Source organism: Corticium candelabrum, chromosome 7 (genome assembly GCF_963422355.1).
Source record: "Corticium candelabrum chromosome 7, ooCorCand1.1, whole genome shotgun sequence".
In the NCBI taxonomy this organism is placed as follows: domain Eukaryota; kingdom Metazoa; phylum Porifera; class Homoscleromorpha; order Homosclerophorida; family Plakinidae; genus Corticium; species Corticium candelabrum.
Window position 1 is genome coordinate 7,963,880 of NC_085091.1, and position 22,413 is coordinate 7,986,292.

At 43.3% G+C, this 22,413-nt stretch overlaps 1 protein-coding gene across 1 annotated transcript; it reads right to left on the reverse strand.

Annotated features, from left to right (window-relative positions):
• Positions 1-4,390: 4,390 nt before the first annotated feature.
• On the reverse strand, positions 4,391-20,096 carry LOC134181818 (protein mono-ADP-ribosyltransferase PARP14-like). The gene is made up of 10 exons (XM_062649087.1): positions 19,919-20,096; positions 18,886-19,509; positions 18,628-18,807; positions 18,297-18,572; positions 10,944-11,198; positions 8,510-10,878; positions 7,766-7,984; positions 5,806-7,312; positions 4,904-5,248; positions 4,391-4,837 (listed from the first exon to the last, which is right to left on the reverse strand). Exons 1-10 carry the CDS (start codon positions 20,088-20,090, stop codon positions 4,551-4,553), a joined length of 6,234 nt encoding a protein of 2,077 aa, XP_062505071.1. The 5' UTR covers positions 20,091-20,096; the 3' UTR covers positions 4,391-4,550.
• Positions 20,097-22,413: the final 2,317 nt, after the last annotated feature.

Here is a 22,413-nt window from a genome sequence, read left to right on the forward strand (position 1 = left end):
GGGCAATGGTTCACAATAATCCACTCTAAAGATTTGCTCACTTGGTTCATTCACTGCTACCGGTACAGGAAGTCGAGACAATACATCAGCTTCCTTGTTATCCTGCCTGCCCTGTATTCTAACTCATAGCTGTACGCACTTAATATGAGTGCCCAGCGCTGCAGTCGTGCAGCTGCTAACGTAGGAACTCCTTCCTTAGCTCCTACAATCCTCAGTAGCGGTCGATGATTGGTTACTAGCGTAAATTTCCTTCTCATCAGGTATTTATGGAAGTGTCTTACTCCATAAATCAAGACTAGGGCCTCTTTTTCTAAATGAGCATAATTCTTCTCAGCTGGAGCTAGTGTTCGTGTTGCAAATTCGACTGGGCGGTCAGTGCCATCTTCCATGACATGACTTAGACACGCTCCTACTCCATATGGTGAAGCATCGCAACTAAACTTGATGGGCTTACCCAAATCATAATGTACTAGTAAGTCCGATTTCACTAGTGTTTGTTTTGCCTGCCGGAATGCCTTCCTCTGTTGATCCAACCATTTCCAACGTTGCTGTTTCTTCAATAAGATATACAGTGGTTGTAATGTTGATGAAAAATTTGGTAAGAACTTCTCATAATAATTTAGAAGTACCAAGAAAGCCTTCAATTCAGCCACGTTACTAGATTCAGGTGCATTTTGAATCGCTTCCATCTTACTCCGAGATGGGGATATGCCTTCTGCACTCACCACATGCCCAAATATTCTACCTTAGACTTTTCAAGTTCACATTTTTTCATTTTTAGCTTAATTCCGGCTTGGTTCAGTCTTTCCAAGGCCTTGAATAGCCTTTGGTTATGTTGTTCATCATTGTTGCCCACTATTAGAATATCATCTAGGTAGCAGATGACTCCGTCCAGTCCTGATAGAACGTTATCTATAGCTCGCTGCCATATACTGGGTGCTGAGCTTATGCCAAATGGCATCCTTGTGTACGTAAACATGCCCCTGTGTGTATTAATGATTAGGTATTGCTGACTTCTGGGGTCTACTAACATCTGTTGATAGGCCTGTTTGAGATCTAAACAAGAAAATTTCTTCCCTCCTGCTAAGGTCAAAACCAAGTCATCTGGATTCGGCATCGGATTGATCCAAATCAATATAGGGGTTGATGGTGACCTTGTAGTCGCCACATATTCTAACATTTCCATGCCCCTTTCGAACTACCACGATGGGTGCTGCCCATTCACTCTTCTCTGCCAGTTTCAGAATACCTTCCTTCCGCATTCGTTCGAGTTCAGCATCGACCGTAGTATGCTAGGCATATGGAATCGGTCTGGGTCGATGAAATTTTGGTTTGGCATCTGTATTCAACATGATGTTAGCCTGATATCCAACCAATGTACCTACCCCAGTGCCAAACAACTGTGGAAAGTTTTCCACTGGGTCTATTGCCTGAAATTTTTGTAGAGTGAAGATTGAATCCCAATCTAGTTAAAAATGTTTCAACCAGTCTCTACCTAGGATGGTGGGCTTGTTCTTCACTTTTACCACATGAAAATTTACATTTACTTGCTGTCCCTTATATCTTACAGGAACTTCCGCTTCTCCTTGCACATTCAAGGGCTGTACATTGTACGCGTGCAATCTGACGGTACTTGGGCGCAATTGTATATGTTTCAAGTACTAATATGTACTAGTGGGGACAACCGTAACTGTTGCTCCGGTATCGATTTCTAACTCTATCCCTCTTCCAGCAACGTCCATTTCCGCTGTGACACCTCTCTTGTCCGAGATACTATAAGCAGCACTAAGTGATTCCTCGTCTATGTGATGGGTAGTTCGGGGCTTCCCCTTTGCACGTGTTGCGTCTTTGGAATCTCTACTCTGCATTCTCTTCCGGCATACTCGACTAATATGCCCCTGTCCCTTGCAAAATGTCACGTTTGTGTCTTAAATCTACAATTCTGTGGCGTATGCCCTTTCGTTCCGCATCGGTAACATGCATGTTCGCCACCACTTTCGTATTTCGTGGTTTTCGTAGTGACAACTGTTGTGTCTTCCGAACAATAATGTACGCGGTCTCAGACTTTAGAGTAGGCGGACCTTGTGGCGCACACCCACGAAGAACCCTAGTCTCCTGTCTCGCTGCTTCGAATGCCTGTGATATTTGCAGAGCCCTCTCTAATGTAAGGTCTGCCTCTGCCATCAATTTCCTTTGTAGTGCTTCACTATTCAACTCACATACGAGTTGGTCGCATAGCGCGGTTTGTAAAGAATCCCCAAACTCGCAGTACTTCGCTAATTGACGCAGCTCACACAAATAGACAGCGATTGACTCACCTTCTCGCTGTTGTCTTTTGAAGAACTTGAATCGCTCTGCTAGGACGACTACTTTGGGCTGGTAGTGCCTCTTTAGTACGTCAATCAGCGCCTCCAACTCGAGATCTTGCGGCAGTCGCGGTCTTACTAGGTTCTTTACTAGGGTGTAGGTCGTCCCTCAGATGCTCGTCAAGAACACGGCCTTCTGTTTGTCTCCACTTTCGATCGAGTTAGCCGTACAATACAAGAAGAACCTCTCTTTACAGTTCTCTACGGTGTCAATTCCTGGGCTGAACTCCGCCAAAGTCCATGATAACTTGCAGCAGCCATACGGTTGTGTATTTACTTTGATAGTTCAAACTCCTATCGTTCAATGACAATCTCTTGTCGCAACTGTATCGGTGCTCCTCAGTGTCGTACCGATCTTCTTGTGGCTACGTACTATTCGTCACTCTCCGAGTATATCCTCGCCGCCAATTGTTGTATAGCTCACCAGCCGTACTATTCCTCAGTAGTCTAGGCTAAGTATCGCGTATACTGACTCAGTGGACCGGTTATACCAGAATCTATTCTGCTACAGCAAACAAGACGTACTCTACTGCACAAGTCCACTCAACGCTAGTTTACGCTAGACTAACATGACACGAACGCAAACCGCAGTCACACCTAAAGCGCATGCTCGCTATCCCACAGTCACCATCCGTGAATGATTTCGGCTTGCCAGGGAATCCAAAAAAGACGCTGTGCGTTAGCGCTAAATGCGCTACAAATCTGCGCTAAGACCAAATCCGCGAAGAGAAATGATTGCAGAGATCCGAGGTAGACGCGGTGCGCTAGCGCAGAATGTCTTCCGGTACAAGTGCGTTTAGTGTGTGTATGTGTACTGGTTTTTTTCTGTTTGTTTCTGTATATTTGAATGCATTCATCATGTCAACAGCTGCGTACATGTTAATTAATTAATTAATTAGTGTGACAATGTAGCTGTAAATGTAGTCTTCTGATTGTCTGTTTGCTTGTTTGTATCTACGCCTAACTATCATAGTATTTATTTGTTTGCTTGTTTGTTGGTTTATTTGTTTATTTTTGTTTATTGAAAAGTTGGCAACTTGCTGTCTAGTAGTTGTGTATTTTTATGTTAACCGTGTTGATTGTTGATGTTAATGTTGCAATTGCATACTCAGTATGGCAATAGACTAAATTAGATCAAATATAAAAGTATTGCTTTATGCTAAAAATATGAATACTAATTCCTCAAAAGGGGGGCTTTATCACAGTTGCACCATAACATTTCGTTTTTGAGCGGTTTCAGACTGGTGGCTAAACCGTAGTTAAGTTCGATTAAGATAGGTTAGCTAACTCAAGTTAATTAACCAAGATAGGTTACAGCAATTAACGTGGTTTGACACTGTCTCGGAAATGGTCACGTGCACTACTGTATCACTATGCATCACTAGGCACTTATAACACCTTGTATGCAACCGGATAATGGCAATTATATAACTGTATATTTTCGATCATTTATGGTGCATGTCTCTAGGAGCTAGCGTTTACATGTACAGTATTGAGCTCCGTGGTCAACACGCAAATTGTGTCAAGGCTGAAAATTTGCACGCCTCGCCTGCCGACCAGCCAACAAATGGTCACGGTACAACAGCTATCTTTTTCCGACAATTGTCAGCAGTTTACCGGCCACAGGAAAGGAAGTAACAAGAGCTGTCTGAAATGATCCAATTCTATCTGTGGTCACCGAATCTGCGCAGAAATGTTGCAAGAACTGGAACAGTCTGTACTCACTGAGCTCATGCATGTTCTTCATTCAGAAGTGACAGAAAGTACGTACACATCATGTCATGGCATTCTCATTAAGGTATCTCGTGTCATCACTAATTCCTTTCAATCCGAGGAAGGATGTTCTTAGAATACTGTATGAAAACGGTCAAAAGGAAAAAGCGGCATAAAAGTACGTTGGTGGCCAAAAGTAGATTAAGAGATAGAGAGCAGTAGGTAAAAGCATGATACTATTGAGCAAGTAGCCTAGGTAAAGACTGCTTTGCAAGGGCTGCTCTGAGTCTGCGTCACAGACACAATTTTAAAACTTGGCTTACAACACTTAGTATATAAAATACATATATATATACCCCTTCTGACATACTTGCGTAAAACCCACAGCACTAACAATTAAGGAACAACAGCAGTTGGTTACATCTACAAGCAACTTGCACTGTAAACTTGTCTAAATTCATAGCAAACTTACTACATGAAAGTTATAACATAAGTTGGATAAGCCATGTTGTCTCTGTAACAGCTGACATAGATTGAAGGATTTGTCGTGTTGTCTACCGTTGAGTCGTACCTTTCAGTATTGCTAACCGCTGCATCAATGATAGGAGGCTCCACCATTGATGGATTTCCGACAGTAACCATCCCTAGCAGTACGTCACAGTAAAGCATCTTCTTTTCATTGTTCAGATCTGCTCGACAGTAGCCACACGAGTACTGGGCGGTCCTTGCAAAGTAGACTCCGCTTCCTAACTTTTTTCCTAATTAATTACAAACACAAATAATGAGATCATAATAACAAATAGAATTGACTAGAAATAATCTACCAACTGCAGATCCGGCATACGACCTGTTGAAACCAGCAGTGATTATTTGCTCAATCGCTTGTGCGTTTGTACCGTGGAATCCTTGAAGTTCCAGAAAAGCTGTTTTCGACTGAATTTCTTTATTACGTTTTTTAGCAATGTGTTGTTTTTCTTGAACGTAACTTTTGTATAGCTTGGGATTCTGAATACGCTCTATACACGTAATTTTTCCAGCACCACCTGTAGATGTGAATGCCTTACTGACAGCTTTAAATTCTGGATCAGTTGGTGCGAGTTTGTGCTTATACAAGGAATAGTCATGACCGCCGCCTGTCGAATCAACCCAAGATGATGGAAGTTCCACGCCTACAAAACGTCAATTAAATACGTAACGTCTCTAGTGAAGATAGCCGAACATAATAATATATAATCAGGCTCGGATCCAGATGGGGTTCAGGGAGTTACAAGCCCCTCTTTTCCAATAGGCGTGGTTCACTACTGATAAAAGGAAGCGAGTGCATATAGTCTCACACCCAGACGTATAGTAAGAGAATTTGTATGTGATGGCTGCTGTCGTAATTTGTGCATGTTATATGGCCATTGCAATAAACCGGTTCTGCATTTGCTACAACAGATGGGCTCTTGAACATTCTAGACTGACTATCGCAAGACTACACACACTAAAACTACGTAAAGACTCGATCTATGCTGCTGATTTGTAGATTCTTGCTACAGGTGATTGCATTACATACGTGTATACCACAGTCTGCCTAGCAAATTGGTCGTTAACTTTAGCAATAAATATCTTCATTATAAAAGGAAAAATTAGTTAACACTCTAAATTACGTGTATGACTGTTACCAGATCAACCCCCTTTTTTAAAAATTCCTGGATCCGGCCCATGTGCAAAACGTAAAACTTACTACTCTCTTGATTTCTCGACTCTCTTTTAACTTTTCTTGGTTTTCTACCTTTCCCTGTTTGGATCAGTGTAGAGACGTTCACTTCATACGCTATACCTTTTACGTGAAATTTCACAACATTGTCTCCCTCCTCCAGTGCTGTTTCCAATTTGACGGTCACTTCTGGCGAGTATTCTTTATATGTGCCATCGTCGTCCTCCCAAGACCACCGAACAGTTCCCATAATTTTTTCCTTTAGAGCTGTGTCAGCCTCATCCCTTGTAGCTTTGTATAAGCGACGGAGGACGTCGGTGTGCACGTTTGCAACATCTTCTGTAAATCCAGAAAGCGTCAGTTTCGCAGTACCTTCTTTGGCATCTTGTACAGTAAACTTCAGAGCTACTTCCGATTTAGCAGCGAACTCTTTAAGCACGGTTTCTTCAAACGATTGAGGCACCTTGTCAATGTATTCATCTCTGTTGATGCAGAAGCGGACGACACTGTCCTTTACTTCTTGCTGCACAACTTTGCAGGTACGGCGAGTGTCAGCAATTACTGTGAAAGCAACCGAATTAGCTTCTCCCGCAGAAAAGCTCTTCAGTGGTTTTCTGATACGTTTGAGTTTGGACGGTTGCTGCCCGCTGCCAAAAAGATTACTTACGGCTTCTCGCACCCCGCTTGTCATCCTTTGCCAAAGCCCTCCAGACTTTTGCAAACTGCGTTGCTGAAGCTCGCTCTGAAAGTCACCAATTCGATGAGCGTCAAACACGCTAATTTTAACCGACGTAAGGTTGGGCGCAGAGATTTTGGCAGCAAACGTCTTGCACGCCTCGATAACTGCAGCTGCGGTGTGTTTGTTGCTATACCCAAGACGTCCAGTGCCAATTGCTGGAATAGCTATCGATGAATATCCAGCAGTATTGGCTAAATTGAGACATTGGCTCACTACAGACTGAATGGTTTGAATGCAATCGTCATCACTAGCCTTGCGAGATCGACTTGGAACAGAAATTGCATAAACACGGCGACAAGCGAGCTGACCGCCAGCAGCAAGATCTGCTACAGGATTAGGTTGGCCCTGGTAACGCGCAGAAAGATCTGTATCAGTTTCTGGTGACTTTCGAGCAACTGCAGTAAATACAACTCCAGTAGGCGCCACTATAACGTCAGACGCGTCACTTGTAATGTCTCCTTGCTCTACAGATAATGTGGTTCCGTTAGAAAAGCGTTCGCCACCAACTGCAGGCGTCGCCACGTCAACATCACCTTCATCGGTCCCCTCTCCTTCTCGTCTCATTTTCTCTTCCTCAAATACTGGAATCTTCGGCTTATCATAAATGACTAGATTGACTTGACGAACTGATGACGGTCCGTTTGCTGCAAACATTTCAATACCATCAAATATTGCTTTAGCAGCAGCGTCATCAGCCATCCCCATCCCACCCGTTCCAAGAGCAGGGAAAGACACGGACGTTGCACCTGCATTATTCGCTTCGGTTAAACAGCTCTCCACGGCTTTAGAAAGACCCTGAAAACAATTTTTTATATATTCTATAGAAATGGTAATATTTTAAAGATAAAGGCCGATGCACACAATTAAGCTATATGCTTGGTCAACGTAATGCTTGTAACGTACTAGACACATAAAAGCTGTATGTAAACTCCAGGCCGTTACGTTACGATACGCTGCAATAGGAGCAACGTAACGTAACGAAACTTATAATGTATATATATACGTTATATATAACCAATGGGATGAACATTCTTTACGCGATTTCTTAATATGCAAAAAAAAGTTCTTTAAAGCCATGAAAGCTGTTCTTGCTCGCTGCGACAGCCTGCATGTACGGACATTGTCGCCAATACAGATGTTCGAAATTCTACTATTGTTGAAGTAACAAAATGTAGATTGATTGACGTCGACCGAACTGCATATTTCGTTAAACCAGTTAGGTAAAAGTTTACAGTAGTTTACACTTACCTGCGCACTGTTTGGACAGTAGACATGAATAACATGTTGGCAAGACAAGTTGTATCCTCCGCTCGTGTAGATACCTCCTAAAGCCAATGGTCCTTTGTCACTGACATAATCTGCACACTCACTTTGAAGACCAGGACCAGCTTTTTCAGAAATTTTTTTCGAAGCTAAAGCTGACCTCATGTTCATATCACTGTTTGTAGAGTTGACAATGACGTCGCTCTGTATTCAAAAACATGAATTTTATTAAAATGTTCTTATACTCTTCCAAAGGCACATGTACATGTATGTATCAGCGCTAGAGCTAATGAATCGCCCACCTACAGTAAAGACTGACTGTTTCCATGCTTACATTTACCTATAACTCTAATTTTGTTATTATAGAGTCTACTTTCACCTTGTTCTGCTTCTCTAAAATATAGACGAGACGCGGTCTACACATATGTGTTTTACACCCTACCGATGTGACTAACCTAATAAAGTCACGTTTCGCGTCACGCAGGGCCGCATCCAGAGGGGGGATTCAGGGGTTTAAACCCCTATTTTCCAATAGGCGTGGTTCAATAATTTTATATAATTTCATTAGAAAAGAGAAAATTAGTAATGCTAACTGATAACTGCCAACGGTAAACCTCCTTTTCAAAAATTTCTGAATCCGGCGCTGCGCCGTGCCATACTACAGCTAGAGTTTCCTTTTTGTGTACCCTCCTCATTCTGTACCACCTTCATGCACTCTGTATTATATACCTGTTCATTAGTAATGTCTCCAGGTTTGATAGCCACTTCAAACGTGCTTGAAAACGAGCGAGCTGTTTTGACGAGTTCTTTCGTCCAACTTGTTTCAGACCTATATATAACGTCTCTCTGCGTTGCTCGAACGACATCTACATTCTCACGAAGAGAGACTTTTGCTATCTGATTGAGATTCTTTTTCATGCATTCGTTGAAGCATCGTACGTTTTCCGTGTCCTTGTCCAGCAAAACGACGTGAACTTGAGTAATCGTAGTCGATGTCGCTTCACTAAAGTATTCAGTAACAGACTGCACAACATTTTTTGCAACAAACTCACTTGGACATCCAAAGACGCCAGTGCTTATCGCAGGAAATGCAATCGTCTTGAAGTTTAAACTAGCTGCCAGTTCTAACGACGATTTCACTGCGTTTTGCAGTTGCTTTTCAACTCGTCTTCTCGCAACTGTACTACGGATCTCGGATGGCCATTTAGGACCTACTGTGTGAATAATACGTTTTGTTGTAGTGAGACGCCCAGAGTCGGTAAACATAGCGTCACCAGTAGGTAATGAACCGTGCTCTTGGATATAACGTCTACATTGATCTTGCACTGATTTTCCTGCGCGATCCACAATGTGTTTGGCTAATCCACCGACGTGCTGCAAGTTCTCATTCGCTGCATTCACAATGACGTCAACATTATGACTGCAAAGATCTCCCGTGTAGAGGGCCATAACCTTGCCGCTATTGGGTACTTTGTATTCCATCAATAGTTTAGTCATTCCGCCACTGGCAACAAACTTGCGACCAGAGATGGTTCCTGTTTCTATGCTCTCTTCTTCTTCTTCTTCGTCTCCATCCATCCATAACAGCGCTTTGTGTTTCTTTTCAATTTGAGTACGTTCTTGTCTAAACGCAGAACTGTTCAGAAATCTCACTAAGCCATGACGCTTGATTTCAAACTCTTCGGATTCGATTGTGCCAACTAATCGTTTTACTCCATCTCTTAGCTTGCCTAACCCTGACTTTGTTGATCGCACTACGACTAGTTCTTCTCTTACCCTCACATCAATTTCAGGTTTGAATTCTCTGAGTCGTGCCTTCAATTGTTTCAGATCATCTGCTTTATGCAAAGTGAGATATTTAGCAAATCCGGGGTGATCGAGCTCAACGCGATCGGTAAACACTACACCATTCAGAAGAAAGTCTTCAAGCGTTTTAGTTGAAGTTTGAACGGCAGACGTTTCTCCGACGATTGTAAGGGTTACAGGTGCAGTCGACTCTTTCATTTCCTTGTAGAGAGGATCTATCATCACCGATTCATTAATAATCATTGATGTTACAAATTGGTTGTATTCGTCAGTTCGTATAAAGGCTTGCACATCTTCGTCTTCCATTCCCCTCAATCGTTGGCAAGAATACGTTTCTCTAATCAAATTTGTAGCAGTACTCGTATCTTTGGGAAAACCAACAATACGCAAGAACGTTTCGTCTACGTTGATGCATAATGCGAGAACTTGAGAATTTTCCATGAGCGCGTTCAGCTTATCAATACCTGTGAACTTCAAGAAATTGGCGATTTTCACATCTATAGTCTCTTGTGTTTCTGTCATTGATTCTACTATTTTCATCATCTCGCCTTTGAAACTTATGGCAAGATTCCGCGGACCTTGCAAATACACAGTAGCTTTGTTGCCAACGGGTTCGATCTTAATCTGTAAAGCTTCTGGTGTATTTTGGTAAAATGAGGTGCGTTCTAGTATACGGGCATGGGACAATGAATGCAAGAAAATCGTTTCTTTGATCTCAGCATTTGCTTCTTCCAATTCCGTTCTCCACGAACTAATGCGATCGGCGCAGTGATTATGGAACGCAGTTGCCTCGCCTTCTGGACCAACAAATTCTATTTCTAACTTCTCCTCATTTTTCAGTATCTCGACGTCACCAGAGCGAGCATTAAGTTCATCCTCGACAAATTTTACCGATTTCTCCCAAAGACTACTCTGCAAAACATGCACTTTTTTGCATATAAAACCATCTGTAAACTCTTGAAACCTTTCCTGGACCTCATCAACACTAAATTTGGGTTTTGATATTGACAAATTCGAACCATCAAAATTACAATCTTTGCAATCAAGGTGGCTCTTCAAGCGCCGGCGGTGTTTGCTGCTGTTCCAAATAAAATTTGTTACAGCCACATCTTCAACAGAAATGGTAACAACACTTTCAGTTTTCGCAACTTCGGCAGCTGCACTAGAATGGTCGTCTGAAAGCGCACTGTCTTCGCCAGAAGAAGTATAGATATATTCCGACAAGATGCTTACAGTTGGGCGTTCTTGCCCAATCGGAGGCATTGCTGACAAACTCATCACAGCCGTGCAGTCTAAACATACAACAAATTTTTAACTATCAAAAGTTTAAGATTACTTTTCAATCATATTCGAGTACCATCAGAAGTTCTGAGTTTTACCACGGCCGATCCACCTTCCCTTATCTCAATGTCATCAATTAGCGGAGCTCTATTCATGCCTTCAAGTGAAATTTTGTTGAAGTAACTCCGCAGAGTACCCTTTACCACACTTGCATGTAGTCCTTGAACTAGCAAAGATCTTGAGCTGGGAATTAGACGATACGTAAGGTGTGTGCTTTCTCTTCCTTCGTAAAATGACGAGGTCTTGTTCAGAAGTCCCACAAAATGTGCATCTGCAAATGTAATGTATTTATATAAGTTTACTTTAGATAGCAGTCAATAGAGAACAACACAAATATAATTTCAGATTGACATGAAATGCAAAACTGTGATCACCAAAAACATTATATTTTAAATATTTACACTGTATATGAAAATATTAAAGCACCAACTTGCTTTCTGTTGCTTTTATCTGCGTTAACATTCTCGAATCACATGCAAGCAATTATATATATATATATATATATATATATATATATATATATATATATATATATATATATATATATATATATATATATACCCGTATGTTAGATGGCAGCGCAAGCTGTTTGAACTCTGTGTGACATTTTCTTGTTGTTCTGGGTAGTCTCGTTTCTCACAACATATCAGTGAAGTTTTATAGTTGCCGGAGGGTGTTCAGTTCTCTCAGATATTGTCGTCTCGCTATGACTGTGTCTCTCGAAACTTATCGCATTCGTGTGGGCTTGTTCGCCTCTGTACAGCTTCGTTATCACTCTTCGGTTGAACATTGTGGAATTTCCCCTGTCCGAAGCAGAAGTAAAATGCCAAGGTACGGGAAGTTTGAGGCTTGCCTTGCTGACCTTTCTCTGTTTGACTTCCGCCGTTTGATATTACGTTGCGGAGACGTTCACCCTCTTCCGGCTCCGGCACAGGGAGAAAATTGCCAGCCTGGCAGTACGTTGCTTTCCCCTGAGTGTTCACCTTGTGATGGCCAGGTTTCTCGCACTTGTCCGCTTTGTACTACCGAATTCCGTGAGGAGTTGGCTCTCTGGCATCATCTCAACGTAGAGCACATCTGAAGACATTCTTTTCTTTCAGCAGGGTTCTTGGAGGATCACGGTCGGAACGTTTGTTCCACATGTAGTTTCGTTTATGCTAGGTGGAAATTTTGTCGTCGTACTCAAGGCGCTGGCAAACCTCGTTGTAGAGGTCGAATGATAGCTCCAAGCGAGTCTGAGTTTGTTTCCCTCACTTCATCACCTCACAAGTCCTAACGGGTTATGTGTCAGTTCAAGGGTCTAGCAACGTGTCAGTTCTAGTGCCCCTTATTCCGGTCACTGAAGTTGAGAATTATGTCACCGTGGATGTTGAAGACTTGGCTCTGGAGGGCGTAAAAGCAGCTTCGAATCTTGACTGTCAATCTGGTCTGAATGAAGCTGATGTGTTTCAAACAATCATGGATTAAATCTCAACTTTATCTGTCACTTCTGTCTGCCATATACCTTGCTGTGTTCGGCCTCTCCTGGTTCAGATTCTGTCATTGGAGTTTCAACAGGCTGTCAGGAGTAACATGTGGGGCTTTGTTCGACTTTCCCTTTTTGCCAAGGCAGTTTTGAGACCACCATCTCGTGGGGGCAGGAAAAAATACGTGTGGTGAGTGCTTGCCTAATATCTCGAATGAAACAGTGGCAATCTGGAGATCTTGTTTCTTTGTGGATCGAGGCCAGAAGAGAAGTTTCTGGTCGTGTTTTTAATAAAACTGGTTCGTCTTTGACTCAATGGAATGTACGTCACGCCTTATTTTTGAGCAGAGAAGGCAGATATGCAGATGCTATGCAGTCACTGCGGTCCAAGGGTTGTGCACTCTCTCACTATCAGAAGGCCTTCAAAGAACTCCATCATAGACATCCGTACAACCCACCTCCCACCTGGTCTGACGCTATTCCTCCACCTCTTTGTGTCACTTCAGTTTCAGTTTTAGAGGCTTTGAAAGCATTTCCTCGAGCCTCTAGTCCTCGTTTTTCCAAGCTTCGTGCACAACACCTTTCTGAGGCAGTCCTGGGTTCGTCCACACCATCTCCGCAAGAATGCCTCGAGAGTTTGACTCGATGGGTCAATTTGGCTTTGTCAGAAAACATGGACAGACGAATAACAACATGGCTTACAGGAGCCCCACTAACAGCTATATACAAGAAGCAGGAAGGTGGAGGTACTAGGCCAATTGCTGTGGGAGAAACACTTCGCCGGATGATTAGTCGTGTATGCTGTTCAGCTGTGAAATCTCAGCTTCCAGATGTTTTCCTGCCATAAGACCAGGTAGACGTTGGCACTCCATGTGGTCTCGAGGCAGCCGTACATTCACTATCCAGCTTTATTGATACATTTGGAAATGCTTCCAACTTATGCTGCCCCAAACTTGATATGTCCAATGCTTTCAGCAATTGTGACCGTACTACTTTTCTGCGACGTCTTCACAGAAGCTCCTGAGCTGTTGGATGGGTGCAGTGGAGCTATCGTAAACAAGCTGAACTTTGTTTGGTACTCGAAAACTCACTTCCTCTACTGGTGTTTAGCAAGGTAACCCTCTGGGTTCTTTGCTTTTTTCCTTGGTCATTCTAGAGTTAGTTGATAAAATTGGGCCACTAAATAACATCAACTTAAAGTTGTGGTACGTTGACGATGGAAATTTTGTTGGACATCGTTGCAAAGTAGCTTCACTCTTAGAGCAGATAAAATCTAAAGGGCCTAAATATGGTCTTTAGTTGAATATGTCCAAGTGTGAGATTTTCTGGCCTTCTGGAGACCAGTCCTTTCCGAAATTTCCGTCAGATGTGGAACGAGTCGTCGACACAAAGGGTGGTGCTGATTTTCTGGGCTCTCCTCTCTGGGGATCTGAGAACTTTTTCAATACCAGCCTTTTGACTCGTATTGACAAGATATGCGAAAGTCAACAACGCCTGCAACATATGGAAGACCCTCAGATAGAATTACTTTTAATGAGATCTTGTTTGTCTTTGTGCAAACTACACCACATACTCAGGACTGTCCCACCTGACAGAGTCCTTGATACCATTTCTGGTCAACACACTGGGGCATGGCTACGGGCAGTACCGAACCCGAATCTTGGCCTGTCCATACCCAAAAGAGAGGTTAGTGTTGCATTACGGATATGGTTGGGTATCCCAATTTCCCATTTCCATACTCCAAACGCTGCCCTTGTGGTAACAGAGTTGATAAGTTTGGGGACCATCTACTGAGATGTAATCAAGGACAAAGCTTTACAACAAAACGTCATGATGCTCTATGCGAAGTGGTGTATAACGCACTACTTACAGATGATTCTCGTTGTCGTAGGGAGGCAGGATGTAGCAGTAGCAACCAAACAAGACCAGGAGATGTTTACCATCCCGATTTTGACCGCGGTTTGCCTGCCTACTTTGACTTATCGGTACGAAGCCCTCTACAACCGTTTTTTCTCACTCAAGCGGCAAGTCATCCAGGTGCAGCATCTGAAGCTGGAGAGATGGAGAAGGACGAACGACATCACCTAAATGTGCCCAGCACAGGCAGCATTTTTCATCCGCTCGTGGTTGAGACTCTGGGTCTTTGGACAGCTTCTAGTCTTCAAGTGCTCAAGATCATAGCACGTATAGCTTCATTTAAACATAATGTTTCAATTAGCCAATCTGTTTGTCATTCCATCAGCAACTCTCTTCTAGACTATGGTGTAGCAATGCTAAAATGATATCAGCTAGATGTAGTTTAGATGGTACGGCTAGGCATTTTGTGACAAATTTTGAGTCAACCTTAAACTAATTGCAACACAAACTTTTTCAAGTGTTTCGTATACAGAGAAGTGTTCTCTATAACATACTCAAAGTCTTAAGGAATATCTGCAGGGGAAAGTGTCAAAAAATGGTCATACGCTAACATACTTGTTGCCGATTCTACACCATCTTTTATCGTATATATACTAATGTTTTTGTGAAATTGTAAATGTTTTTGAACCTGTGTTTTTTCAACTACTTACCTGTAAAGGCTATAAAGTATAATAAGTAAATAACTGATTTATGAGATGTAATAGTTACTATAGTCAATAATTATTATTTATTTAATCAATGTTATTGTATTCACCATCATCATCATCATCATCATCATCATCATCATCATCATCATCATCATCATCATCATCATCATCATCATCATCATCATCATCATCACCATCATCATCATCATCAACAACAACAACAACATCACCACCTTCATATGTCAGCCGGTCTGAGTTTATACAGCCAGATCCTCTGCAGTTGCCACAGGCGGGGGAGCATTTCACATTGTGCTTCTTGCATGTACACCTTAATGTACTGCAATCAGTCTGACAATTACACCTTATCATACGTAGGAGCTCATCAGGAGCTGAAGGCAAGTCAGTCTGAACTGGCTTAAGTCCTTCTTCTCTCTCTCTCTCTCTCTCTCTCTCTCTCTCTGTCTCTCTCCCTCTCTCTCTCTGTCTCTCTCTCTCTCTCTCTGTCTCTCTCTCTCTCTCTGTCTCTCTCTCTCCTCATTCTACTGGCCTAAGTTCAACTCCAGAACCTTTCCAATGTTGTATCTGAAAGTATACAAGGAGACTGTGGTACTTTACTGCAACTGAAGTGGGTGGAAGAGTCTGTGGTTGAATATGAGATGTTTTGGTAGCCGCCTTCTCGCAGAAACGCGTATAGCGCAGCGAATCAAGTCCTTCTGCAGGTTTCCCATTGTACAAACAAACCAATGCTTTCAATCCTGCAACAATGACATCTTTGGGGAAAGCTGACTGTGCATCGAACAGTTTAGCCTGCTCTCGAAAGTGTATACTTGATTTGAAGTTCCTTTTCCAATGCCACACAGGTGGGAGGTTGTATCGCATTCAAGGACGGCATGCAGAAGAGCATGTGAGTGCATATTTCAGGACCTAGCTGTTCCTTGACAACCTGTATGTTCCACACGTGCGGATTCTTTGAACTCTTCTTTGGCTCAGGTTGGAAAAACACTCTGTGAGAGTGCAAGCTTGAGTGATAGCACAACAAGATGAGAAGGTCTGTGTCATCACCAACCAGGATAGTGGTCGACATTGTAGCAAACTCCACTGATTTTTGTACAATTAGCAAATCAGCATCCCCTGGAGCATAATGCACTTTGCAGTTGTTCATCTCTAGTTGATCTCCGAGCATTTTGATGAACTGTTGCTTGTTGGTCTTGTTGGCCAAAAACTTAGCCTTCGACATTGTAAGCTGCATATTGCTGGTAAATGCTACAGTTACTCCAGCATGCCCTTTTGTTTGTCTTTCATGTGTTGCGTCTCGGTGGATTTGCCACTGTAGCCATCAAACACGACAACTGCTTCCCCATACTTTTCTTGAGACATACCTTGCGTACACTGAGCATATCTCTCGCTATGTTGCCCCTCGCGTCCATGGGATGCGCTGAATAATTGCACCGCCATCCAGCACATACTGGACCTCTCCAGTTATCTCAGAAATGTCTGGTGCCAATAGATTCCAGATGACATTTGCCAGTACTGGATTTTGTGGCTCCCAAAGCAGTAGTGATGAGTCAAAGAGGGCTGGTGAATAACTGCATAGCTGATATACATGAATTGTCAGTTGCCTTTGCAGCAATTATCGTGAGTCTCTAGAAAGTTGTGGGTCAATCTGCACTGCAATGCCATCAACCTTGACTGCATTCTTCGTGTCTAAAGTGATAACCTGGTCTTTTTTCTTGAAATTATACTCTGCAGTAGTCTTTCCCTTCATGCTAACCAAAATTGCATTTCCAACATCTTTTGCCTTGTCAACATTGACGGTGCTGTGTGCATGTACTCCTGTAGAGATGCTTCGTAGACTGGTGTCGGAAGTGAAGGGGTTGATATCTCAAAGATACTTGAGAATTTTGTGGGTATCTTTCCAGTCGCAAGCTTGTCTAGCCTTGGTTATATCTTTGTTTTGCTCTCCTGTGTTGTAGTTAACCCCAGTCAGCCCTTGCATGGCACAGCTCACATCAGCACAAGCTGGCTTGAACAACAACCATGTCAGGCATTGCTGATCAGTCATCCCTCGTCTTCTTGTGAGACCCCCTCTGGTCTTCAGGTTTCTCATGAGCATCTGTTCAATGATGAGATCCAAGGACAAGCCAGCCCAATAGCGATCGCTTTGTCTTACCACATGGAGACCTTCTCGAAAACGTTGATACACATCTGGATGCTCATTGTGGAGATCAGACATTCGCTGCAGATATATCCATGCAGATTTTGTGTAGTGGTTGTGTCCACATGCGGCCAAGTAAGGGAGCATTTCTGAAGCAGTTTGGAGATGCAATTCCCAGTTGCCAGTACACTCTGCCCGGATATACTTGCGAAGTATATCAACCATATGCATGTACAGCAACCGAAGTGTAGCAGTCGTAGATGACTTCAGGAATTTGGTTTCTCTCTGGAGAGCATCACCAATTCTGGTTATCACACCAGACTGGCAAACTTGATCTGCAGACATTGAACCTTGCATCACCTTCTCATAGAGAACAGCAGCTTCATCCAGGTCTGGATGTCTAGCAGACTTCTCGTGTGATAAAGTTGTAGCTTCTAACAACTCTTCTGTTTCCACATTCCTAGATTCTGGATCATCTGAACTTCCGGGTAAAGGCACATTAAATATTTTACCAGCATCAAGGCACTGAGAACTGCATCAACAATAAGATACAATATGATGCAATCTTCAGACACTTCTAACGCGTCCATTGCCACGTTGACAAATATAAAATTCCCGGGTATACAGGAACTTGACGCCGGTCACTATCCGTAATTTCGGTCATGGTCTGAAAAGTGAGTAACGGGCCGGAGAAGCCAAAAGGGTAGAATGTTTTAGAGAGATAATCGTAACCTTGCCAGATCGGTTTCTACATGAGAACAAGACGATAATCTGGAAACGACGGCGTTTTCGATCACGTACGTTCTAGCCTAATCGCCGATGGAGAAGCCTTGAACAAGTCTCGAGTGAAGTATTTGTTCTTTACTATAGTGTTTCTACAGTACCCAATGCGATATCCGTGTTTCAGAAGAACTGTAAGTTAGACAAAGAGATAGTTTCGGAGGTCACGTGATTTGAATGCTACCAGAGATGATGCGCTCACTTCCCCTCAAAGAATTTACTAAGACTTTTAGTATGTTATAGAGCACACTTTTCTGTGTAGGGAACAGTTGAGAGACTTTGTGTTGCAATTTGTTTAAGGTCAAACCATGTAATGCCTGTACTATTATACTACAGTGATTCAAGCTTCAGAGATTATTCACATGATATCTATTGCAAATTCCCAGTAAAGTCTATACTTGTTACCTGCAACAGTATCATGAAGATTTATGACAGCCTTTGATTTATCTTCTTGAATCACAATCGTGAACAGATCCTTGATGCTTTCTGTACTAAGAATACAGTCGCTGTCACTAAGGTGGATCCTTAGATTATTTTCGTCCATTTCTGGAGGTAATCCTTCGACTAAGATGCAGTCTTCTTCATACTTCTCTGGCACAGCCAAGTCCCAGGATATTGCCTGACCATCATACTGTATAGATGGTGTCGGCTTGTGTCTTACTCGCCACAACGCAGTAACAGCTAATATTCAAGCAAAACTACAAACATCTGATAGAATCGATGGTATGCACTATACCTTTCATATCGCTCAAGTGAACTGTTGCTGATCTGTTTGACCATTTCACAACCTTGACTTCACAAGTAACGTTTGAATTTGCATTTTTGACTGCTGATTTAACTGCGTCTGCAATGCCTTGACGAGTAGCACCTTGAGGAAGACCATTGACACTAATAACGTCTATTCCTTCAGTAGGACCTACTAAATAGAAGAAATATAGTTTAGCCATAAATCTACCAATACAAAGAGCAACAGTTTACAGTAAACTACACTAACTGGAGTCAGAAGAAGGAAATGTGCCGGTAGCTGATGTGTCTTCCATCATCGGTTCGAGAGTTTTGTAGAATTCTGATTTGGATGGAGACTCTCCATCTCTCCTTTCAGGTTGACCATACCCATAAATTGCATTTGCGTCTCTTGCAACCGCAGGTGAAGAAGTTGCACCACGTTTTTGTGACCACGTCATATTTGAAAATGAGGGTAAACTAGCCAAATGTGGTTCTTCGCTGGATGAACAACCTTCGTTAGTGTACGAAAGTCTGACGACGTGGCCTGGTAGAGAATGCATTGTTGACATCGGAGGCCTCACAGTTGAATGATGCGGTACGTGTACGGGAGAAATATTAGATTGAATATTGGGGTTTCCAACTTGGGTCTTTCCCCACATACCACGTCCAACTCCACCACGCCCGCGCCCAAGCCCACGTCCTCTCGCTATTCCTCCATCCGTTCCCCTACCGATAGTTGTTGCCGGTGAACTACTACTACTAGTCTCTTGCTGACTGGCCAGGTAAACGACTCCGCTGGCGTATTGAGGCTGTTGGAACAAAGAAAACGATACCACGTTATTTTCGATGACATGATTCGGTTGACTGGTCAGTAATCTCGCACAGTCAGAAGCTACACAGAGAGAACACCGTTACTACAAAGCAGACAAGCAAACACGTGCAAAGTGAGTCTGATAGGCGTTGGAACCGTGGGGGCCGGCCAAAGGATCACGGCCCCATGCAGACCTTATAATTTTCCTGCCTCGTTCCATTACTTCAAAATTAAAAGGCAATATGGCATGCTTATGTTGCACGATATTTTGCTAAGCGCCTTTAAGCTGGAGAACCACGGAAGACAAGCACGTGGTCATCAAGACGAAAGCGGAAACAAATGTGCAATTTCATTAACTCCGAACTGCTTCAAACACATATAGCTAGTATCGCATGAGCTATGTGTGACCGCCGCACGTCGAACTGAGCGTTGACAACAGCGCAGAACTAGGCAGACCTAAATGCCACGCCCACAACTATACTGTACTTACCCGATTGCAACTCGTTGTTGCATATTTGTATTATAGCCGACCCGTCTTGCCTCACACTCAGCTCACGGCACAGAGAAATTCCGTTTCTTTCAAGGTACGACAACAACGTCGTCCTGTACTCCGCAAGGTGCAAGTTCTGGCCTTGAATTAGAACTGCTACTGTACCATCCATTGATAGACCAATACCGTACCGTCTGTCACAGAGCACTGAAAGCTATGAACGGCGATTGCTCACGATGGGAGATTTCAGAGCAACTCGTGACCGCTGACGTAATTTCCATAGTGCTAACCCTCTGCAAGGATACAAATACATCACGAGATACAAGGTTACCACATGTCTAATTTTAGCTAAACAGGTTGTGCATTGTTGTCATGGTAACACGATTATCTGTAGGTCATTGCAACACTTAGCTAAACAATTGGTGGCATACTAGCTTGTGACAATTGTTGCATTGATAAAAAATAAAACATTTTGAGAAAATGATGGGTATGTAGGGATGGGTATGTACTTAATCATGCTCATCTCCTACATCACAATCCAGTACTGAGTGTCCCACACGACTGCTGCGTTCTAATTAATTAATTTAGGTAAAAAGATTGTGATGTAGGAGATGAGCATGATTAAGTACATACCCATCCCTACATACTCATCATTTTCTCAAAATGTTTTTTATTTTTTAAGGAATCTGGATAGCGCATGTTTGTATACTTTTGTATGGACGGACATTTTAAATCTTCGCATCAGAGAGTGCGGTTAGTCTCGCGTGGCCAGACGTTCGCGCGCGGGGGAGGGGCGAGAAGAGCGTCTGGACACAGTGGCCGGGTTTTTGTTGGCGGCTGGTATGCATGACGTCACGATTAGTTGTTACCGCGCAAAATGGCTAGAACAGGTAGTTACAATATATGAAAGCGTCCTTTTCATCCTACAATTTTCTATTGTGAACTGTAAATTAACTTGAACGCAGACGGAGATCTGCTCCTCTTCCGCAGCAGGTAGTTGACGGGATGTTAGAATTACAAGGCTGATTGGATGGATTGCGTTCTTTGCAAAGCGACTACGAAACCTGCGACCCGCCCTTTAGTGCACAGTTCTCGCAATGAACATCTTAAGGTGATCTTAGAAGAGTTTGTGGCCGAGTTTTACCCTGATTCGGTGAGCGTCATGCTCCCACCACACTCTCGACCTTGCGCAAGAACTCTAGAGTAGTTGAAATCCCTACGAGATGCGCTCAATAGGAAGGAGGCAGAGTTGCGAAGGCAGGTCAACGCAGTTGGGAAATTGCATGGTCTAGATGTTCAGGTTTAGCGAGTAGACGATCATATCTAAGAACCATCTGAACGTGCGTGCTTGATACCGATGTCAGCGTCTTCAACTCGGGCTCGTTCTCCAGTAAACGGTCTGCCAAAGAGTCTGGTATCAATTTTCCTGGCACTAATAAACGCAGGTACGACAAGCGGTAGGATAGCGTAGCACAGCGACTTGCCACCGCCGGTGGGAAAGGACACAAAAACCTCTCTACCTCCTACAGTGTTTCACTACCTGTTCCTGTAAAGGTCGAAGCTCGAGGTACCCCATAGACTTAGTTGCAAGCAGAATGGCAAGTGAAATCGACTCTTCATCGTACGACATTTTAGCGATTGAAGCCATGAAGTCCCGGACGTGGTAGTTCAGCTACGCCCATAATTGCGGTTCTGCAACGTGATTGGTCACGCCAAGATTCTGGCGTCGCCAACAAAAACCCGGCCACTGTGTCCCGACGTACTATAGGCTTCTCCTCTCCACACGCCCCTCCCCCGCGCGCGAACGTCTGGCCACGCGAGACCAGAGTGCGGTATCGGAACAACATTGATTGCACAATAAACAACTCTCACGCATCTCTACAGTCAAAGGCTAGAGTACTTGCTCACGGACAGCACTCCGTTGAACATAGTGATACATTTCAACGGTCACGCAACTGCAAGCACACTGTGGAAGTGGCATGGCAGCTAATTGTAGGGTCCCAAACGGTAGTTTCCACCAGCTAATAATAGGTATAGAATTACATGTAGGCTAGCTATCACGTACAAACGTTACCAAAACAACATAGGGCGTTGTGGAAGCTCGTATAGAATTGCGCAACAGCAGTTGACACGGTAGCTAATTCTTCTTCTAACCCACTTTTGTCTCCTTCCAGCTGTTTGAACTCTCTTGCGTCTATACGACGCAGCAGCAGAAGAGTCACATATAATAACGGCATTCGTTTATGCTGAACGCGCTGGATTCGAGCTTCGGACCGCCTAATCTGTGCGTGGTGTCGCGCAAATACTGTGAACAAGTCAACGTCAACGTCAACGCCAACGTCGGACGCCGACGCCGCCGACGTCGAGTACGTTGACGTTAGCGTCAGCGTCAATATTGTATTAGACATGCCGGTCCTTTCCTTTTGACCATTTCTGTAGGACCTTCAAGTATAATTAAAGTTAGCAGCAACTTAGCTGTATTGGATGACACCCTT

What these genes read in the sequence shown, in the direction of transcription:
- LOC134181818 (XM_062649087.1), bottom strand. Translation starts at nt 20,090, where the DNA reads ATGGATGGTACAGTAGCAGTTCTAATTCAAGGCCAGAACTTGCACCTT. An exon ending in GTCGAGAAATCAAGAGAGTA is followed by an intron (nt 5,249 to 5,805) that starts GTAAGTTTTACG and finishes GACGTTTTGTAG; the next exon opens with GCGTGGAACTTCCATCATCT. An exon ending in GTATGCCGGATCTGCAGTTG is followed by an intron (nt 4,838 to 4,903) that starts GTAGATTATTTC and finishes GTAATTAATTAG; the next exon opens with GAAAAAAGTTAGGAAGCGGA.